This window comes from Myotis myotis, unplaced genomic scaffold, assembly GCF_014108235.1.
Source record: "Myotis myotis isolate mMyoMyo1 unplaced genomic scaffold, mMyoMyo1.p scaffold_m19_p_7, whole genome shotgun sequence".
NCBI classification, from domain to species: Eukaryota; Metazoa; Chordata; class Mammalia; order Chiroptera; family Vespertilionidae; genus Myotis; species Myotis myotis.
In genome coordinates, this window is record NW_023416379.1 from 8,629,294 (window position 1) to 8,651,742 (window position 22,449).

Here is a 22,449-nt window from a genome sequence, read left to right on the forward strand (position 1 = left end):
TTCTAACAGGGCTCAGAGATTTCTTAACATCAGAAGTTTCAAAAGTCACCCTTCATTCATTCATTCATTCATTCATTCATTCATTCATGCAACAAGCACTTCCTATGCTTGGCTCACTGCTAATTTGAATAATGGGGATGAGTATTAGAGTCAGGAAGCTAACCACTGCATTCCTGGGGAACATGGGAGCAGAAGAAGCCTGGAGCCCAGGAATGGGGAAGACAAATTTGCATCCTCAGAGACAATGCAAGAAGCTTCTGAGCAACCTGAACTCGAGCATAGGAGGAGGCACGTCCAGCCAAAAGGGATCCTCTCCTCCTGGGGCCAAAACTGAACAAGGAAGGAAACCAAAGTAGCATAGTGGGGAGTCGGGGTAAAGAAAGGAGCTCTAGGGACATAGGCAGGAGAAGGGAAGGGGAGAAAGACCATCTCATTTGCCACTAAAAGATGAGGAAGTGGTTCAAGTAGCATGCTTCCCATGGCAATGAGCTCAACTGTCATTTGCCATTTCTCCCTCGTCCTAGGCCAGCGGCTGCAGCATACCCTTCCGGATCTGTACCCAGTGCCAATGAGACTATCAAACTCCTACTTCTCTGTTTTTAAAAGGCAATATAGAGCCCGGGCTAGATGTTTATCGAAATATGTACTAAAATATATAGACCTTGAACACAAACTTGAAGTATGAAATTGACTTTGAGGTATGTACAAATATGGTGATTTTGGGGAAAGACATAAATTTTCATAAGTCAAAGTAATGTTTTTGTGACAATTTAACCTTCTGAGAGATAAAAAAAAAAAATCAAATGTACTTTCATTGCCACTGAAACTAACAACCAGCCAGTTAATGATACAATTGAGTGTGATGCAGAAATTAAAAATATAACAACTTTTGTTATGTATTCTTACTCTTTTGACATTCACCTAAATGATGCTGATTTATTGATGAGTTTCACCATGTATATTTTAATAATAAATTACAATGTAAGACTCTAACTCTTTGAAAACTAAGTCCCCATTAATGGATAGATTATGTATTTTGCACACCCTCAACTACTAGGAGCTATGAAAAGCAAAGAAGGCAACTTGCACAATCACAAAGATTTGAAAGATAACTAAGAGCTCGGGCCAAGTGGACTGATTAGGTTTACTTCTTACATGAGAAGACTTCATCAAGACTAGCAGTGGCTCTTTTATCTAATATGCAGAAACCAAACCAACACAGAGAGTCAAAGATGAAGAAACAAAGACATATGTTCCAAACAAAAGAACAAGGCAAAACTCCAAAAGTGATTTACATGACAAAGAGTTCAAAATAATGGTTATAAATATGTTCACCAAAGTCAAGAGAACAATGAATGAACAAAGTGAAAATTTCACTAAAGAGCTATTGAGAGCATATCAAACACATCAAGAGCTGAAGATTACAATTAGTAAACTGAAAAAGTTGAATAGAAGTGTTCAATATCAGACTAGATCAAATAGAAAAAAAGGATCAGTAAACTCAAAGACAGAGTAGTGGAATTCATCCAAATCAGAGGAACAAAAAAAAGAAGAAGAATAGAAGTGAAAAGAGCTTAAGGGATTTATGAGACACCATCAAACAAACAAATATTTATATTACAGAGTCCCAGAAGGAGAAGAGAGATAAGCCTATTCAAAGAAAAATGAGTGAAAACTTTGAAACCTAGGAAAGGAAACACATCCAGATCCAAGGGGCCCAAAGAGTTCCAAAAAAGATGAATCCAAAGTGACCTGCATTGAGACTCATTATAATTAAATTGTCAAAAGTTAAAAACAAGGACATCATCTTAAAAGCATCAAGAGAAAAGCAACTTGTTGCTAAAATTACTAGCAGATTCTTCATTAGAAACTGCAGGCCGGAAGGGAGTGGAATAATATATTCAAAGCACTGAAAGAAAAAAATAAGGCAATCAAGAATACCCTACCTGCAAAAGTATCCTTCAGAATTGAAGGAGGATAAAAAGTTTCCCAGGAAAACGATGCTGAAGGAATGGATAACAAGGCCAGCCTTACAAGAAATGCTAAAGTGAGTTTTTTAAGCTGAAAAGAAAGAATGCTAATTAGTAACAGGAAAACATGAAAATATAAAGCTCACTGGTAAAGGTAAATGTATCGTTAAATTCAGAATACTCTACTGTTGTAATTGTGATGGGGAAACCACTTATAAAAGTGGAGCAGATGTAACTAAAAGGCATATATAAAACATTCCATCCAACAGCAGCGGAATATACAATCTTCTGTAGCACACAGGGAACCTTCTACAAAATGTTGGTAAGGAAACAGAATAGACAAAATGCATATTATCAAAAAGACAAGAGATAACCAGTGTTGGTGAGGATTTGGGAAAAGGTAACCTTGTACACTGTTGGTAGGAATGTAACCTGATGCCACTACAGAAAAGAGTATAGAGGTTCCTCAAAAATTAAAAATAGAATTACCATGTTACTCAGAAATCCCACTTATGGGTATATATCCAAAGGAAATGAAAATGAGATACCAAAAAGATATCTGCATTCCCATGTTCGTTGCAGCATATTCACAATATCCAAGACATGGAAACAAACAGTGTCCATCAATGAGTGAGTGGATAAGGAAGATATGGTATATACACACACACACACACACACACACGCGCGCGCACACACACACACACACACACACACACACACACGCATCCAGTGGAATATTATTCAGCCATGAAAAAGAAGGAAATACTCCCATTTGTGACAACATAGATGGGCCTTGAGGGCATTATATGTAGTGACATAATCCAGAGAAAGATAAATACTGCATGGTATCACTTACATGTAAAATCTTTTTTAAAAAGCCCAACTTAAAGAAACAGAATGTAGAAACATGGTTCCAGGGATTCAGGGATGGGGCAAATAGAGGGCGATTGGTAAAAGAGTACAAACTTTCAGCTGTAAGATGAAAGCAGGCTGAGGATCTAATGCAAAACATCATGAATATAGGTGATAACCCTGTAGAATATCATTGAAATTTACCAGAAGAGTAGAACTTAACTGTTCTCACACACACACAAAAGAATAAATGGGTTAATTACCTAGAAGGGGGAATCCTTTTTCAAGGATTTCAAATGGGAGGAGTTACACTCTCAATATCTCACAATTTTGTCAGTTTTACTCGAATATAGCTGAATTTTTCCAGAACAAAGTTAATTCACAATTTCTGTCATATTGATAGACATTCTGAGGATTATCCAAATGTCTTTTGCAGGTTTTTATATCATATGGCTAATTCCAGGTTCTTCTAGAATTCACTTTCTTACTACTCTTTTTACTAATGATATTTTCTATTCCTTCTTTTTGAAATTACTATTATTATTCTCAAACTATTATGATATAAATGTAATATTGTCTATATTAGAGTTCCAATGTGAGCTATTTTTTAAATGACAGATGGTATCTGAATATAAGCTTTTCAAAATGTGCATTTTCAACTTTTCTAAAAAGCTTGACAATCATCTTCAATTTTTTTCAGAATACATTTTTTTCTCATTTTTCATCCTTTTAAAATTAATGACTATTTTTATTCTGCTTGGTCAGGCAAATAGGCTTTGATTTACAACAGCTGTAATCTTATAGTACACATGCACACATATACACTTATTCATATAACTTCTTTTTCCTTTCATAACTTTTTAAACCATTAAATAACAAGATATAGTTTGGTCTAAGGTTTTTAAAATTATTCCAGTCTTTTAAGCTAATATAATTAAGTTATAGAGTGGTTTTGCCACACATCTCATTACTATAAATTTGCTTTGTTCTGGGTTTAACAATGAGATTGCTAAGCATGGACATAATATTTTCCTCCCCTTTATTTCTGTCTCCATTTAATTTTTAAATTCAGAAGATTATTGTCATGAATTCTTTATCCACTAGTAATGTGTTTGAATTTAATTTCAGTTGTTCCAAATACCTTTCAAATTTTTATAATTATAAAAATGTCATGATGGAAATCAACTGATAACTATTAACATGTGTATTTGAGTTCAGCAGTGCTCTGGAACTAATACTGCTAAGAGTTCATGAGGGAAAATATATACCTATCGTACAATAAAGTTTAATAGCAACAAAAGTTGGATCTCATGGATATGGCCATTATTATTATTCCTTAATTTTTTCTTTTCCCAAAGTATATAAAAAGGCAAGAACAAATATTAAGATAAAATCTATAACCACATTATATTTAGATTCCAATATTTGCTTATTATAGATCTGCTTCACATGAGAATGCTAAAGTAAGTAGGTGCTCAATAAAATTCTTTTTTTTAATCCTCACCTGAGGATATTTTTTCCATTGATTCTAGAGAGAGTGGGGAGGAAAGGGAAAGACATAGAGAAACACCAATGTGAGAGAGACACATCAATTGATTGCCTCCAGCAAGCCCCCCACCAGGGCCAGGAGCATGCAACCGAGGTTCATGCCCTTGATCAGAATCGAACCCAGGACCCTTCAGTCAGCAGGCCAATGCTCTATCCACTGAGCCAAACTGGCTAGGCCTCAATAAAACTCTTAATTCAAAGGCGGCTGAGAGTTTTTATTCGCCATTAGGACTGACCCTAGATATCAAAATATGCCTGTTAATCCCCACACTTCTATATAGTCCAGACTCTACCACCTACATGGGTGCCCTCTATCAAGTTTGGATTACAACATTGCTGGCTGCTTACTCAAAGAACCACATGTTAATATGTTAATATATGCAAATACATAAAATACTCTCTAAGGCCAGATGTCTGTTCACTTGGCCTATATCAGATCAGTGAACTCTAAAACGCAGTACAGAACTCCACATTTATTTAGTTTAATCAAAAGCATCCCATGCTTCAGAGGTAATAATTGATTTCATCAATTCAAAGAAACCAAATGAGACAATCTGTCTAAATCCATTACTGATTTGACCTATCTGCCCAGGAAAAAGATTTAACTTCCTCTTGCCTTGACTCATCTACGTTAGCTCCTGAATGGATATGCTGGGCCATGGAGAATGTCTAGTCATGTTTCCTTAATAACTAGAGTTCTTCTCCCTGAACAAGAGCAGCGGTCAAGGTTCAGAGCAACACCAGCTCTGAGGCAGTCAGCTGAAGGACCAATGTCACTCAGCCACTGCATCTTCCTGCAGGCTCCTCCCAGGAGCAGGGTGAGAACCTAATCGGTCTATTGTGTTACCTTTCCCCTAAAATATTAAGAATAGAGAGTCGAGTAAATGATGGGCATTCAGTAAAGACACCTGTTATTCTCTCTTTAGTCCACAAAGATCTTAAGAAAAAAATTTAGGTAAAATTATTTATTAATAATTGAGGTCTCCTGAACAAAAGTCCTCAATACTAAAAACGTATATTCATAGATCATTTAATGTTAAACATTTTGACACTGTGAACATATAATATTAACTGCATTTATTATGTGTCCACTCCACATTTTTTGGTGAATTTTAACATGGGTTAAATATAATGTCAGGTTAAGTCCTCTAACCGTCTATATTTTTAAAACATTATTTCATAATTTCCAGGAGAATTAGAGTGTGCTGACACTAAAACTTAACAAATTCTGATGTAACCTTGAAACCAATTAGACAACAAGCTATTGTTTCCCGCTACTGCTCTCTCCTATGACATCGCAGCTGGTTCATAAGTGCGTGGTTATTGACTTGCAAAAAATAAAAAGTCCATCTCAGTGTTCTTACCTGGCACCCTCTTTGCCCAGTTAATCATGTGAACCAGCTCCCTGTCGGCGAGGTTGGTCAGCAAGCCCATCATCGAAGCTTCGCTGAAGGGTCTGCTAGGATCGTACTCGGAATAGATGACGGGGGGCTCAGCCTCCATCAAGGCACTGACCATCTGGTCGGCTGTCAGCGATAAGGCAGGGCTGTTCTTCTTCGTGTGCTTAATCAAGAGAGGACTCGGCCAAAGGCTGGCGGCTCTCATGTCTCCAGAGGACCCCGCGTCATTCCTGCTCTCCCCATCGTCCCTTTGGCGCCTGTGTTTCAACATTCTCCCTCCTCTTCGGTCTTTCCGTAACCCTGAGAACACAGAAATATAAAACAGCTTATTCTTTTTATCATGTAAACTTTCGTACTATGCTAAGAACCCTTAATTCTATTTGAAGAAATACCTTGAGGTACAGATATGCTGGTAAGTGTTTGACAACCAGCTGTTCAAGAAAAAATTTTAAAGGCTTTGATTGGTAGCATTCACTAGTTTCCATTGTATAAATACTCCTACCATGGCAAATTTCAAGCTACTTATCTGACATCAAGCAGTTTTCAGTTTTCAGTGTTCAGTTTTCAGGAGTTTTGTAAGCTGCTTGATGTCAGATAAGTAGCTTGAAATTTGCCATGGTAGGAGTATTTATACAATGGAAACTAGTGAATGCTACCAATCAAAGGCATCTACCTTGGTTGCAGGCTCCTTCCTGGCCTAGGGCCACGGTTGGGGCTCTTACAGGAGGCAACCGATGTGTTTTTCTCACATCAATGTTTCTCTCTGTCTTTCCCTCTCTCTTCCACTCTCCCTAAAAATCAATAGAAAAATATCCTGGAGTGAAGATTAACAAAAATAAATGTAATAAAATTATAATTAGTTATCCTTGTAATATAGTTTCGGGTCAAACACTGCTTCTGCTATGAATATTCTTTAATAATAAATTAATGCAACAAAGACTAGTTGAAAAGATTAGTAAAAATTGATAAACCTCTGGCTAGACTCACTAAGGGAATAAGAGAAAAGACTCAAACAAAAGCAGAGATGAAAGAGGAGAAGTTACCACAGACAACACAGATGTACAAAGGATCATACAAGAATTCTATGCAAGAATATAGGCCCCCAAATTCAATAACCTAGAAGAAATGGATAAGTTCGTAGAGATATATAACCTTCCTAGACTGAAACATGAAGAACTGGAAAATCTAAATAGAAAGATCAACAGTGAGAAAATTGAAACAATTATCCAAAACCTCCCAAAGAGTAAAAGTACAAGAGCAGCTGGCTTCACTAGTGAATTCTACCAAACATTCAAAGAAGACTTAATACTAACCTTTCTCAAATTCTTCCAAAAAAAATGAAGAAGAGGCACTAATTCCTAACACATTTTATGAGGTCAACCAACATAACCCTGATACCAAAACCTGGCAGAAACCACACACACACACACACACACACACACACACACACACACACACACCCCAGACCAATATCTCTGAGGAATACAGAACAAAATACTAACAAATCGAATATAGCAACACATTAAAAAGATAACACATCATGATCAAGTGGATTCACCCCAGGAGTACAAGGAAGTTACAACATACACAGTCAGTCACTGTGATACACCACATGAACAAAATGAAGGGTAAAACTCATGTGATTATACCAACAGATGCAGTAACATACCAGTGTCATCACCAGTGACATCATTGCACAAATATTTTGTAGTAATTCAAAGCAAATTGAACTGGAATTGAGGAGAAGGTGAAAGATGACCCACCTTCTATTTTAGCCCAGGTTAAATGAGAGTGGCTGATCAGAACCTATGTCTTCCTTCTTAGTTACATAAAGACTTGGGACATAAAAATGGCATGCATAATTAAAATTCAAAGATAAAATTAAAAAGTCATTCTCTGCTCCCTACCAGATATTTTCCAGTATTATTTGTAGAGCAGGGACACAAATTGATATGTATTTTACTTAAGCTCACTCCCCTTTATCTAACTCACTTTACCTATCAGTGAAAAAAACAACAAAAAAACAAAAAACACCAAACTACCAGTTCCCAGAGCAAAGGGGAAAAAATACAATTAGCTTAAATGAGGCAAACATTAAACAGGCAGGCTCTTGACGGTCAAGACGTTTATTTGTAGCCAACAGCATTTTTTGGCTGATATAATGCCGTATAAACAAGATGTATTGTCACTCAGGACATGAAAATGTCATTTTCTAGAAGAGTCGAGTAAACTATTCAGCAACACAACACAGCTGCTATGCAATGGATATGCTAGTGTACACACATTATTAGTTCTCAAGTTGTGTCACTGAGTAAATACTGGCGTCAAAGCAAATTTCTTTTAAAACTTTAAGTTTATGATAATTCAAGGATCACCCACTGGTTTCATATGAGAGATTGAAAAAAAAACATCTGTCATCCAGCAAGCCCAACATAAGTGTGAAATGCCACCAGTTTTCCTCGTATCCCCTTGAGTTAAGCCTTCTCTAATATCCTTGTCATACTGCTGCAAGGATTTGGAGAAGCTGAGGATAAACCTCTATTTAGGAGCATCGGTGTGAATCTGCATGGTTCTAATCCACTGGGAAGTGTCAGCTTAAGGGAATTTTATTAAACTAATAAACACAGGCAACTGGACTGAGAATGAAAGGGAGAGAAGTGATGCACAGGGCGCTTTCTGTAATTTAACACCAAAATTATTATATTATTATAATTTAATACCACTATTATTATATTATTCCCAATCTGTCTGGAATTTGGGAGTCATGCCAGGGACTGAGTCCTGGCAAGGAGAAAGGAGATGAAGACATATCAACTGCTTAAACAATTATATTCTGAGCCTAAAATAAGAAGATCTGTCTTACTGCGTCAAACCAGGTATTCTGAAACACAATTTTAGAGTTCATCTCATCATTCCTTTTTTTTTAAAATTCTTTAAATTCTTTGGCTTGGCTATTGTATCTCAAGAAAAATTAATATACTATCTGAATATTCATTACTTAATAGAATTCATTGGATGATTTGCTTCTAATACATTCTACTTTTTAAATTTTCTTTTTTTCTTCTTCATACTCTGTGCCTCTACAAAAATGCTAGTACAACTTCAGTAGTTATTTTTCCAGTTCCCAAGACTACTTTAATGTAATGTTAAATATTTCAAACATTTGCATAATAACCTTTGTTTTGTTTCTCAATAATTCCACATTATTCACGGGGTATTAAAAAACCAAAGTGATACACTAGAAGCCTTTAATTCAACATTGTTGAAGGAAACAGTAGTCCTGATTAGTTGAGAATTAGATAAAGACAAGAACTAATAAAACTTGCTTCAAGGAATTTCCCGGCATCAGTTCCAATGTTACCTCTTCAAACACTAGTGAATCCTATAAGGCCGGAACTGTTATAGTCCCCCCACTTAGCCGAGTAAAGAAGTTTAGAATAACTACCAAGCCCAAGGTCACACCAAGGACAGTAAAAGAAATTTGAACATAGGTGAAATATGTCACTATTGATTATTATTAATATTCTCATTGTCTCCAAGTGTATCAGGTCAAGAGGACTATGAATTATCCAGTTCATTTTACTTAATGCTCTTTCCTTTCCTCTTTCAATCCCAAAAAATCAACACAACCTAGGATTTCTTCACATGTCTATTCCCGCCACCACCCTAGTTCTCACCCTAATCCTTCTTGCCAGCATCAGTGCAACTGCCCCTAATTTGTCTCCTTGCCTACCTTTGATCTCCCTTCCAATCCAATTAACTTCCAATTGATTAATCTCCACTATACACCCATTTTATCCTGTATTGTCTAAATCCTTCCAAGACTTTCTTAGCCTACAGCAGGAGTTGTTTAGCAAGGTCTGAAGATGCTTAGTGTCCTATGGGGATATCAGAGGTGGTGTGGTTAAGGCTATGTTTATATATGTGTGTTTGTATTAGGATTGGGGAATAAGTAGTTAGAATTTAATATAAGGAAGCAGGGTTTTTTGGTTTTTGTGAGTTTTTTAAAATATATTTTTTTTACTAATTTCAGAGAGGAATGGAGAGGGAGAGAGAGAGAGAGAGAGAGAGAGAGAGAGAGAGAGAGAGAGAGATCAATAATGAGAGAGAAACATCAATAATGAGAATCATTGACCGGCTGCCTCCTGCACACCCGCTCACTGGGGATCAAGGCTGCAAACCAGGCATGAGCCCTGCCTGGGAATTGAACTGAAACCTCACGGTTCATGGGTCAATGCTCAACACTGAGCCACACTGACTGGGCCAGAAACAGTTTCTAATAGTCAACTCCAGTCATACTAAGGCCCACCATTGTGGCCAATCACGTTATGCAAGCCCAGTTAGGACTCTCCTTCATCTCAGGCCCCAGAGCTAAGTTCTCATTTGCTGTGACACTGGGGAATGATGGAAGAGAACAGTTGCAGCAGCACAACTGAAGAAAACTCAGTTAAAATGCTGTCAGCCCTGCCTGGTCATGCATGTTCCATCATAGAACATGTGCCCACATGTTCACAACAACCCAAGTCTCCATCTGCCCTGTTGAGCTGATGCTGTCTGACCAAAAAGCACTTGAAAAACACAACTGCAAAATAACATAATGATTCTTCTCTGAAGTCAGCATGTATTTTATTTTCAGGAAAACAAGACCCATAAAAGTTACTGGTTTTTAGATTAATTCTTCTGCAAAGCAAGTTCGTGGACCATATTAATCTCTCTCTTCGCCAAATCACATTGGAAATTTAAAATTTACTAGAGGCCTGGTGCACGGATTCATGCACTGGTGGGGTCCCTCGGCCTAGCCTGTGGACATTCCTCGAGGGGTCCTGGATTGTGAGAGGGCGCAGGCCAGACCGAGGGACCCCACCGGTGCATGATCAGGAGCGGGAAGGGCTCCAGGGCATGTCCGGCCCATCTCGCCCAGTCCCGATGGGCTGGACCCCAGCAGCAAGCTAACCTATTGGTCAGAGCATCTGCCCCCTGGTGGTCAGTGCACATCATAGTAACTGGTTAAACGGTCGAATGAACGGTCAAACACTTAGCATATTAGGCTTTTATTTATAGGATTTTAATGATATTTGTCTCAAATTTAATTTTAAAAGGGACTGCATTGTTTCTATTCTGACTTGTTGCTCTGCTGTTTATTTGTTTTTTAATGTCCCTTGTGGAAGCTAAAGCAACTTCCTATAAGAGTGCAGTGTTTTGTAATTTTCCCAGAAGTCTAGGCGGGGAGGGGAAATCGATCACAGATTACCATGCCTTTAGCTACATGTCCAACCACGCTGCCTTATCCCAGCAACAAAAAGCCAAGAGTCAAGGTCCAAATCAAGTAAGAGGGTAAGTCACAACCCACATGTGTTCTCAATAACATACTTTTTGATTTAAAAGTATAACATTCACTCTTAAAACTACTGTGCATTTTAATAAAAATGCTAATAAAACCTTGCTTCTGGAGACAGCTGCAGCAGTCTGTTCCATAAGAATCTCACTTATTAATAACAAAATTTATGGGGTGAAGAGAAAAGCAATCCTTATTTTTCTTCCCTGGCTCAATTCCCCTGTAATATCTTAGCGATGAGTCTCCTGCTGGCAGGCATTCTGTAGTCAAAGGAATAAATAAGACACCAGGGCTCAGCCTGGGACTCTCTCTCTCTCTTTTCTCTGCAACTCAGATTCATCGGTTTCCTTCTCTAACCTGTAAAAGAAACAGTTGGTCTCCCTGCCTCCCCAGGGGTCTTTTCTTTGTTGCATGCTGCTCGGTGAAGAGCTGGAGATAAATAAAGTGCCTGTTGTCTCTGATGTGGATATGGATGAGTCTTCCCACCCTTGCTTGAGTCACCAACACCCAATTACATTCTCTTGGACAGAAGTGCCTGCCAGTGGGACAGTCATCATCCAACAGTCCCAAAATTGGGTCACAAGCAAGTTCATCCCAGCAGGAGTTTTAGCAAATCCTCAAGTGGGTGCCTGCCATGTTTCTCAGGGCTTACAAGGGGGTATTCCTTTTTATAGACTCTCCTTATTGAACTTTGCCACCTTAACTATATGAGAGACCTCTGAATATGCCCTATAACCCCAAAACCCAGTGCTGGGCCAATTAGGGGCTCAATAAATAGATGTTACATGATGAATTTATCCTGGTGGCTAGTACAAATCACCGGGGCTCCTTTCATAAAATATCACTCTGAACAAGTTCTCAGACTAGAGAATGATGAAATTAAGAATTATCAAAAGCCTCAATGATGACAAAGTTTGACCACCCTATTTTAAGAGAGCTCAGCAAGAGGAAATAGCTCATTCTTATCACTGATACATCAGGCCCAATTCTATCTCACCATGCTACACCTAAGGAGTTCCCTGTTGCCCCGATCCAGAAAATTCCTCTCTGAAACATGCCTCAATTTCATTTCTCAATGATAAGGCTATGCCTGGTTCTTTGTACTTCCCCCTAGACTTAATGCTGTGCCTTGTAAATAAATTCGCTTTCTGAAGTAATGATCAACGAATGCTTTATGCAGTGAATTGAATCAGCACCTTTCAAAGAAGACAGCACTCCACTGAGGGCAGCAGCACTATCCCAGGGCCAGCCTCTCTACAGAATCTCCATTTTCCTTTTCTCTGACTATATTTCAGTGTTAGCAACTCCTCCTTCAATCCAAACAAAGTAGCAGATATATTATACTGTGATTTATTCCTGAATGCCAGATCTCTCGCCCCATCTCATTTGAATTCCTTTACTCAGTCTTACAAGTTCTTATCAACTTTAAAAAAAAAATTAATGCCTCTTGATTCAGGCGGCCTGTCCACATCTGTTGACTTCACCAAGTACCCACTGGGTCCTCTGCTTACAGCTGCTAGAGCTGAAATTGTATTGCAAATATCTTAAGCAAGCCGGGTTATCAAATGTCAAACGCTAAGTTTATGCTGCTCCAGAGCACATGTCCTTCAATGGGCAGACACTTAGCAACCTGACCTAGCGACTGGTTTCCTAGAAAAACCTAGATTTTACTGCTGGAGAGAGGGAAAGAGCGAGACAGAAAGAAAGAAGCCTGGGGTCAACGTACAGAAGTTGATGTCAGTGATCACTAACATAGGGAAGCAGCAGAATCTCCAAAATAAGTGGCCAGAACACTCTCAAACCTAGATGAGCTGCATGGGTAACCTTTTAAAAATCTGTGAAAACAGTTCAAGACTTAGCAATGTATCAGGCAGGGCTAACAGTCCAATCATAAGTTACATTTACAGAACGAGGTCCATGCCATCATTTGATTTTTTTGAAGACCTAGTACCTTCAGAAAGAAAGAAAGAAAGAAAGAAAGAAAGAAAGAAAGAAAGAAAGAAAGAAAGAAAGAAAGAAAGAGAGAAAGAGAGGGAGAAAGAGAGGGAGGGAGGGAGAAAGAAAGAGAGAGAGAGAGAGAGAGAGAGAGAGAGAGAGAGAGAGAGAGAAAGAAAGAAAGAAAGAAAGAAAGAAAGAAAGAAAGAAAGAAAGAAAGAAAGAAAGAGAGAAAGAGAGGGAGGGAGGGAGAAAGAAAGAGAAAGAGAGAGAAAGAAAGAAAGAAAGAAAGAAAGAAAGAAAGAAAGAAAGAAAGAAAGAAAGAAAGAAAGAAAGAAAGAAAATTTTCCCTTTGGTGACAGCATGGAGGGACCTAGAGAGTATTATGCTAAGTTAAATACTAACTTAAATAAGCTAGTCATAGAAAGACAAGTACCATATCATATGATTTCACATTATATGTGGAATCTAATGAAAATAAACTAACAAACAAAGTAGAAACGGACTCAAATTCACAGAGAACAGACTAACAGTCAGAGGGGAGAGGGGTTGGAGGAAAAAGGTGAAGGGATTAAGAAAAAAAAAACCTCATCGACACAGAAAAGAAAAAATGATTATGCACTTTCCTGGCCTTGCACTTATTGCACCTGCATCCATTTTTAAAAGCCATTCATTCTGTTCATGTTTCGTCAATGTCAGAAGTTAGAATAAAGGATTGAGAATCAGAATGAAGACTGCAGCCCAAAAGGAAAAAAAATGCTCCTATTGCTGTAATTTCAGGAAAACTTCTTCGACTTTAATTACAGTTCACAAAATTATAACTAGTGTATGCCCCAAAGGGAGATCCAGATGAAACACTGAGAAGCAGAGTCCAAGCTTTCTTGGTGGGCGGACTTCCCCAGAGTTTGCTTTCGCTTATGGGAAGAACACAGGCAGGCCTTTGCCCCTTTCCACGAAGGCCAGTGCCACATACATACCAACCTGATTATTTTTTAAAATTCTTGACAATTCCCTGGCCACAGTGGCTCAGTGGTTGAGCATTGACCTATGAACAAGGAGGTCACAGTTCAATTCCCGATCAGGAGACATGCCCTGGTTGCAGGTTCCATCCCCAGTGTGGGGTGTGCAGGAGGCAGCCGATCAATGATTCTCCCTCATCACTGATGTTTCTATCTCTCTCCTTTCCCTTCCTCTTTGAAATCAATAAAAATATATTTTAAAAAAATAAATAAAATTCTTGGCAATTGACAGGTGTCTATCTCTTTCAATATGATTACATTTTTGGAAATGGTGATGGTCTATACAGCATATTGTTATTGTGATGATAGGTCTCCAACAAACAATCTGAAAATATCCTGTTTCAATGGGCAGGGCTTTGATCCAATTCAGAAAGAAGCTAGGAGAGCTGAACACCTGGGTTTTTAGGTTTATTCATAGGGATTCCCCAGTTTCTCAGGCCTCCAGCCTTCAGAAAAAGGCTTGTGTAATCATGACGTTCATGAAAACTGCCTGAATTGCCTGATGTGGAAAGGGTAGAAGTCATTACAAGCAAGGGGATGGACTTGCTTTGTAACTGAATTAGAAATCTTATAAAAACTAGAAAGAATGTTTAGTTGGGAGTTTATTCGATGGGATAGTCAATCCAATATGTTCCTTAGAGATGATACTGAGGTTGTTGTTAGTAGATGATGTGAAGGCAAGCTTGGCTAGCCACCTGAGTAGCATATTTATGCAATAATAATAAAAAAATGAACTGACAAACAAAAGAGAAACAGAGGCTTAGATACATAGAACAGACTGACAACTGTCAGAGGAGAGGGAAGAGTGGGGACTGGAAGAAAGTGAAGGGACTAGGAAAAGAACATATATGCATGACACACAGACGGTGAGAGGAAGGGGGTTGGAGGCCTGGAGTAGGTGGGCAAAGGGGGGGGGAAGGGACAGTAATAATAAATATTTTGTGGGGGTTTTTTAAAGTATATTTTACCAATTTCAAAGAGGAAGGGAGAGGGAGAGAGAGAGAGAAACATCAATGATGAGAAAGAATCATTGATCAGCTGTCTCCTGCATGCTCCACACTGGGGATCAAGCCCACAACCCAGGCATGTGCCCTGACTGGGAATCAAACCATGGCCTCCTGGTCCATAGGTTGATGCTCAACCACTGAGCCACTCCAGCCAGTCCAGCCAGTCTCTAATGAAGTTTTTAAAAATAAATACCCATCACCCCCCAAAAGAGAAAAGCGTTCTCTTGTTGAAATGGCTATATGTAGGCCGAAGTTCACCTGTCCTGCCCTAAAGGCAAAGCCGAAGGCGAGCAGTATCTCCGTGGAGGCCTGTTGTCCTGTATAATGTGGAGAATGATTTGCACATCATTTCATTGAAACATCTAAGATATTAAATTGCATTTTATAAATGAAGGGCTGGAGGAGGTAATGTGGCTTAGCCCTGAGCCACACAATTGGGGACAGAAATTAGAACTCAACACTGCTAATCCCAACGCCCATGTCCTTTCCCCTGCTGTACTAGCCCCACTACTCACGTGATTTGTCACATTTCTAATAAAATGGTGATTTGCCTTATGGGCTTGTTGACCCAGGGCACAGGATATGCAGGATCCTGTCATTATTTCTTGATATTATGTTCATTATGAGCGATTTCACATCAGCTTCATTGTACATAACACAGTAATCTGAACATGCTAGCAACTTCTTTCACCGTGCGTGATGATTTTTAACTCATTCAGAAGTCACACATTTGGCATCATTAAGCAGGATGGATGGTTCGTTTTACTCAATAGGCAGATAGGTTTCAAATATGGCAATATATAGATGGTAAAGTCAAAAGAAGACTGAAGTCTTCTTTTAATGAAAAAGTAGACCCGAGTACAAAGGATAACTTGAGAAGCTCAAAGAAATTGTAAACCCTAAATTGCAGGGAATGGAGCAGAGTAAAAAGTGCCTTACAGTAGACAGGAGAAAAAAATAAGAAAATCGGCCCGCTGAAAACGATGAGAGAGTTGGAGACAGGGGTAAGGGAATGACAATTATTTTCCCCATGATTTTAAAGAGAATGAATAGAACACAGCTGCTGAAATTCAATGTTTATTTTTCAGGGAGAAAGAACATAAAGACGACATGTAGTAGACGAAAGAAAATTTTAAGTTTGATGAAAGGTCCTAAATGGAAACAAGAAAAATAATGGGACAAGGGGGTTAAAAATGCTACTTTGAAAATTATAAGATTGTCACAACTTTTTAAAGGAATCATTTTTGAACTAAGGACCCCATTGCTAAAGGAATATTATGGTAATTTAGTGAGATGTATCATTTTAGGGTTAGTAAGTTAAAAAAAAAGGACTAATATATGTTATTCTATTTTATAATATTACAATTTCACAAAAACTGAAATATCACAGCCATATTTTGGAGAACATAATTAAAACTAAAGATATGCGGACTAAAATGAAAGGGGAAAAAAAGATCATTTTGGTTACCAGGTCTTATCAGAATAAGTTGTTCTATTTAATCTTCTTAGGAATTCTAATAGAATAAGCTTCCTAGAGTTACTATCTCTATGTTATGAATTAATCATTATAATTATTAAATACAATAACTAGCTTCTATGCCAAAGATATTAGTTATCTTAATAATTCTTCTTTGTAACTGTAATTGTCATTATTTGAAATAGGTGAAACTTAACAGACTGAACATGTTAAAAATAAAGTGTATGCATCCACGAAATCTTAATTATAATTACATAGTCATTTGGGATCATTTTCAGTAGTTCTTGGCAAAAACAAATGAGCATAATGAGTCCCATTAATAGACTGATGGATTCTGTGTACATGTGGGGGCAGGACTTAATAAAACTATTCAGAATAGCAGGAGAGCACGGGAAGTGAAATACTAGGTGCCGGTGAAAATCCACACCATTGTGTGCATAGAGGCAGAGTGTAATGAATGAGATTACAAGTTATTTCAGAACGTGATTCTCACCAAAAGTCAGTAAATACTCAGCTAGTTAAATGACTACTTTTAGCTTTTCATCAGTAAACTAGAGGCCCAGTGGCACCGGTGGAGACCAGTGTGGTCCCTCAGCCTGGCCTTTGGGGATTGGGCCGAAACCAGCTCTCTAACATCCCCCAAGGGATCCTGGATTACAAGAGGGTGGTTCTCAGGTGACACACCCCGGAATCGGGCTCCCTCCTCTCTGGTTCCAGGTGCGTCACCTGAGAACTGCAGCTACCAAGTCACCACAGCTCGGCAGCTCCTGAGTTGAGTGTCTGCCCCTTGGTGGTCAGTGTGCATCATAGCTACCGGTCAGACAGTCAGACAGTCAAACAGTCGCTTAAGCTTTTATATATATAGATACTCAGCTAGTAAAATGGCTACTTATAGCTTTTTAGTAAGTGGAAATGACATTAAGGTCAATCTTCTCCCACTCCTAACGTCCCTGTTCTCATAAGGCTCTGCAAGGACGTTTATATGGACATGTTATTAGTGCAGGAGATCTGTCCCTCCCTGGATTTCACAAATGTCATGGTGCAAAGCAGTGACCGACACCCTGTTTTCCTTTGTGGGATTAGAAACCTTGGGACTATTTTCACCAGCTGTTCACCTCTTCCATAAAACAATATAGATTTCAGAGGGGATAATCTCCACGATTACATTGTTTTTAAATGGCTCACACAACAAAACACTATGGATTGAGTGAGACGCTTAACACTCTAACAAGGGAGATAGCTTAAACACAGGTAGGCTGAGCAAATCATATAAAATTAAATCAGTCCACTGAATTTAACCAAAACTCATTTCAACTGAATTTAAAAATTAAGGGATTCATAAAGGAATTTTCAAATGATACAGGGGATGCAGTGTAGCATCTACCAACCACACAGAATGCTATGGATTTGCCACTCCAACGTGATGTTTCCTGATTGTTAACAGAGCTCAGTGGAATTCTCTGGTGATGGAAATGTTCCCTAGCTGGGCTGTCCAATATGTTAGCTACTAACCCCTGGTGGGATGTGGCTGGAGCAACTGAGGAGCTGTAGTTATAATATTACTTAATTTTAATTCAAGTTTAAATGGCCACAGTGGCTAGTGGCTACCTATAGGGCCATGCAGTAGACTAATGTGCAATGACTAAGTAACATCGGATGATGTGTAACAGTGCTCAGGGATGACAGGTAGCAGCCATCGGGGCAGGACTCAACTCTGGGTGCACATTAGAATCAGCTAGGGCGTTTGGAAACAATCCTGGGATGCACCCCAGGGAGTCTAACCTAACTGATTTGAGGAGGAGCAATGCAAGCAGTATTGCTCTCTCTAAATCAGAAGAGTAAATGAGCCTGAGGAGAGATGTTTCCAGGACTGGTTTCTAGCCCCGTATTCATTTTACTTCACTGGTGGAGGCAGCCGTGAGTGGGAAAGGAGGCCCTGCCAGAATCAGAGCAGGTGACCAAGGGAGACCGCACAGTGCTGAGGCCTCTGGTGGATTCTCAGAGACTGCCAGCGGAAGCTATGCACATATAGGAGAGTGAAACATCGGAAAGATACAGACAAAGGGGGGAGGGGAAACCTTACCAAGTTTAAGAAAGAAGTAGGAAACCATAGCAAGTGAACTGGCTAATACAGTTATTGAAAATACCGTAAAGAAAAGCCGTATAGGCTGATATCCTGACACTGGCCCATGCAGTGACTCCATTTAAAAACTCTCCTGGTGGCTGAACCCAGTCTTCCTTCCTACACCCCTCCAATGCACTGTCTTGAATTGACACCCACTTCCTGAAACCCGTTTAAATTTCCTTGTCTTCCACTGTGTCTGGTCTTGGGTATTTCAGGGTCTATCTCCCATCTTCAGTTGACCCTCTTCCTTGGTCCCACAACCAGCTCAAGTTGGAGACTCCCTAAGTCAGCAGTTCTCAACCTGTGGGTCGCGACCCCTTTGGGGGTCGAATGACCCTTTCACAGGGGTCGCCTAAGACCATCGGAAAACACATATGTAATTACATATTGTTTTTGTGATTAATCATGATGCTTTAATTATGTTCAATTTGTAACAATGAAATTGGGGGTCACCACAACATGAGGAACTGTACTAAAGGGTTGCGGCGTTAGGAAGGTTGAGAACCACTGCCCTAAGTTATCATATGATTCACCTGAATGGCTAGCAGATGTCTCAGGGAGTCTGTGCCAAAGTTGTGGGGTTTTTCCTTTGAGTTTCACGGCCTTGTAATGGGAGAGAACCCATGACCTTGGTGTCATTAGCACCAAGCTCTCACCAGCTGTGCTAACCCGTGTCTAAGTTTCAGGGGAAGTTTAAGGTCACAGAGATTAGGCTGCCTTTTTCCATTGTGTTCTCTGAAGATAGGATGAATTACCTTGATTGCAGAAGTTGCCCAAATGAAAAAATATATTTCAACTTTGCAATTTTGGGGGGAACAGTGTGTACTCCCGGTGGATGTGGAGCAAGCAATCAGAATGGGTGACCACGGATCAGTTACAAAAGCCTTCTGAAAAGAAACCTGATGGTCGTGGGATGTCTTGCTGAGAAAAAAAACTACTTTAAACATAAAATCATCAGACTCTTTGTCAGTCATTACCTTAAGAAAACACATTCAAATAAAAGAATGGGACATAATTCATTGTTTCAGAACAATTTTTTCTCAATTGTTTGGGAAGCTTTCATTGTTTGTGAAATCTTTGTTCCCTATTTACCCCCACTGACCTTCAAGAGGGATTGAAAGCATTCTGATAGGGATTTTTAAAAAGTTAACTTTTTCCCTAAAGCTTCATGAAGTACCTCCTGAGTGAATCACACTGACCTTCTGGGCGTCGGTTTTAAACATGGAGGCGAAAGAGTATATAGTTAGTGGCTTTCGTGTATTCTTGCCATTTGCAATGGAGGCCACCTCCCATCATCAAAAAGCACATATATAAAAAACAAGCATTTTCATTCCCAAGAAATCTGTCATTTAATAATGATATTCCAACATTATGATGTTAATATTAAACAAGCTCACTCCCATGATATTTATGAGTTCACCTAAAATATAGTTAAGTACCAAATGAGGAATAAATTAATTACCAGTTGTGAAATTTATCAGGTAAGTACAATGATAACAATGTACACAGTTGCATTGCAAGGTAGTTGGTCAATCTCACTACTAAAAGACAGGAAGAAACATATAAAAAGAAAAATAATTACCATAAAGCAACGGTTCTCAACCTGTGAGTCGCGGCCCCTTTGGCGGTCGAACGACCCTTTCACAGTGGTCGCCTAAGACCATCCTGCATATCAAATATTTACATTCCGATTCGTAAAAGTAACAACATTACAGTTATGAAGTAGCAACGAAAATAATTTTATGGTTGAGCACAACATGAGGAACTGTATTTAAAGGGCCAGAAGGTTGAGAACCACTGCCATAAAGGAAGTTTCCTAAAAATGAAAGAAATGAAGGAGACTCTAAACTTATATAAGAATATCAAAGTTGGGCCCTAACTGGTTTGGCATCAGCCTGAGGATTGAAGGGTCCTTGGTTCAATTCCGGTCAAGGGCACATGCCCATGTTGCAGGCTCGATCCCCAGTAGGGGGCATGCAGGAGGCAGCTGATCAATGATTCTCTCTCATCATTGATGTTTCTATCTCTCTTTCCCTCTCTCTTCCTCTCTGAAATCAATAAAAATATATATTTTTAAAAAATAATATCTAACTTGGGTTTTTATTGTATTCATAAGTAATTCATGTACATGTTGAAAACAGAAAATACAAAGAAAAAAAAGCAGAAAATAAAAACTATCCATAATTGCCTTACCCAGGGCTAACTGCTGGTACCCCTATGTTGCCTATCCTGCCAGAATTATTCATGCATTCATTCATTCATTCATTCATTCATTCATTTATTCACTCTCTTCTTTATGGCTAAAGTCTATATAAATTAAAGTGCTTAAGTACTATTTGTAATCTGTATAATCCTATCTAATAAAAGAGAAACATGGTAATTGGCATACGACCGCTACCCTTCCTATTGACTAATCAGGGTGATATGCAAATTAACGGCCAGCCAAGATGGCGACCGGCAGCCAGGCAGCTTAAACTGAACATGAGGCTTGCTTGCTTCAGTGACGGAGGACTGCAATGTTCCCCGCCTGCCTTGCCGGCCTCTGAGCTTGCAGTTTAAAAAACATTGTAACATATATAGAAGCTAAACAAAACCCCAGAAACCAGCTTTCAGAGAGCTGGGATCTCAGAGCTGGAGTTGATACAGAGTTTCGATTATAGAACCGAAAAAAAACCAGATACCTGCTTTCAGCAGCTGAGGCCTCAGAGCTGGAGCCAAGCCTCAGAGCTAAAGCTGGCCCAGAATAAAAAAAAAGAAAAAGAAAAAAAGGAGCAGTTGGGAGCTTCAGTCCCAGCCTGAAAACAGCCCTCAGCCCCTCACCCAGACTGGCCAGGCACCCCAGTGGAGACCCCCACCCTGAAGGGTGTGTGACCAGCTACAAACAGCCATCATCCCCTCACCCAGACTGGCCAGGCACCCCAGTGGGGACCCCCACCCTGATCCAGGACACCCTTCAGGGAAAACCAGCTGGACCCCACCCATGCACCAAGCCTCTATTCTATATAGTAAAAGGGTAATATGCCTCCCACCACCGGGATCAGTGGAGCTGAGAGGCCTCCCAGCACTGGGATCAGCGTGACAGGGGGCAGCGCCCAAACCCCCTGATTGCCCTGCTCTGTGGGTGATAGAGGGCGGCGCCCCAACCCCCTGATCCGCCCTGCTCTGTGTGTGACAGGGGGCCGTGCGCCAACTCCCCTATCAGCCCTACTCTGTGAGTGACGGGGGGAGCTCCCCAACCCCCTGATGGGCCCTGCTCTGTGCATGACAGGGGGGAGCTCCCCAACCCCCTGATTGACCCTGCTCTGTGCGTGACAGGAGGCGGGGCCCCAACCCCCTGATGGGCCCTGCTCTGTGCGTGACAGGGGGCAGCGCCCCAACCCCCCAATTGGCCCTACCCTGAGCGTGACTGAGGGTGGCATCACAACCTCCCAATCTGCCCTGCTCTGTGCATGACGGGGCGGCGCCCCAACTCCCCAATCGGCCCTGCTCTGAGCCCGACCAGGGGCTGCACCTAGGGATTGGGCCTGCCCTCTGCCACCCGGGAGCAGGCCTAAGCCAGCAGGTTGTTATCTCCCGAGGGGTCCCAGACTGCGAGAGGGCACAGGCCGGGCTGAAGTACTTCCCCCCTCCCCCCCGAGTGCACAAATTTTTGTGCCCCAGGCCTCTAGTATATATTTATATATACCATAATTTATAATATTTGCAGAGTGTTCTTTTATATATATAATGATATCTGAACCAAGCCAACCACCACTGGATTGATTTTGACAATGTATATCAA

The 22,449-nt window shown here is 39.9% G+C and overlaps 1 protein-coding gene across 3 annotated transcripts in view; it reads right to left on the reverse strand.

The window, feature by feature from the left end:
* Positions 1-22,449, reverse strand: part of ESR1 (estrogen receptor 1) — a 304,587-nt gene that overhangs the window by 115,004 nt on the left and 167,134 nt on the right. For all 3 annotated transcript variants that reach the window (XM_036317796.1, XM_036317794.1, XM_036317795.1), the window contains one exon: positions 5,735-6,070. In XM_036317796.1, the coding sequence (XP_036173689.1) occupies positions 5,735-6,070 (336 nt within the window). The remainder of the gene's footprint in view (positions 1-5,734; positions 6,071-22,449) is intronic.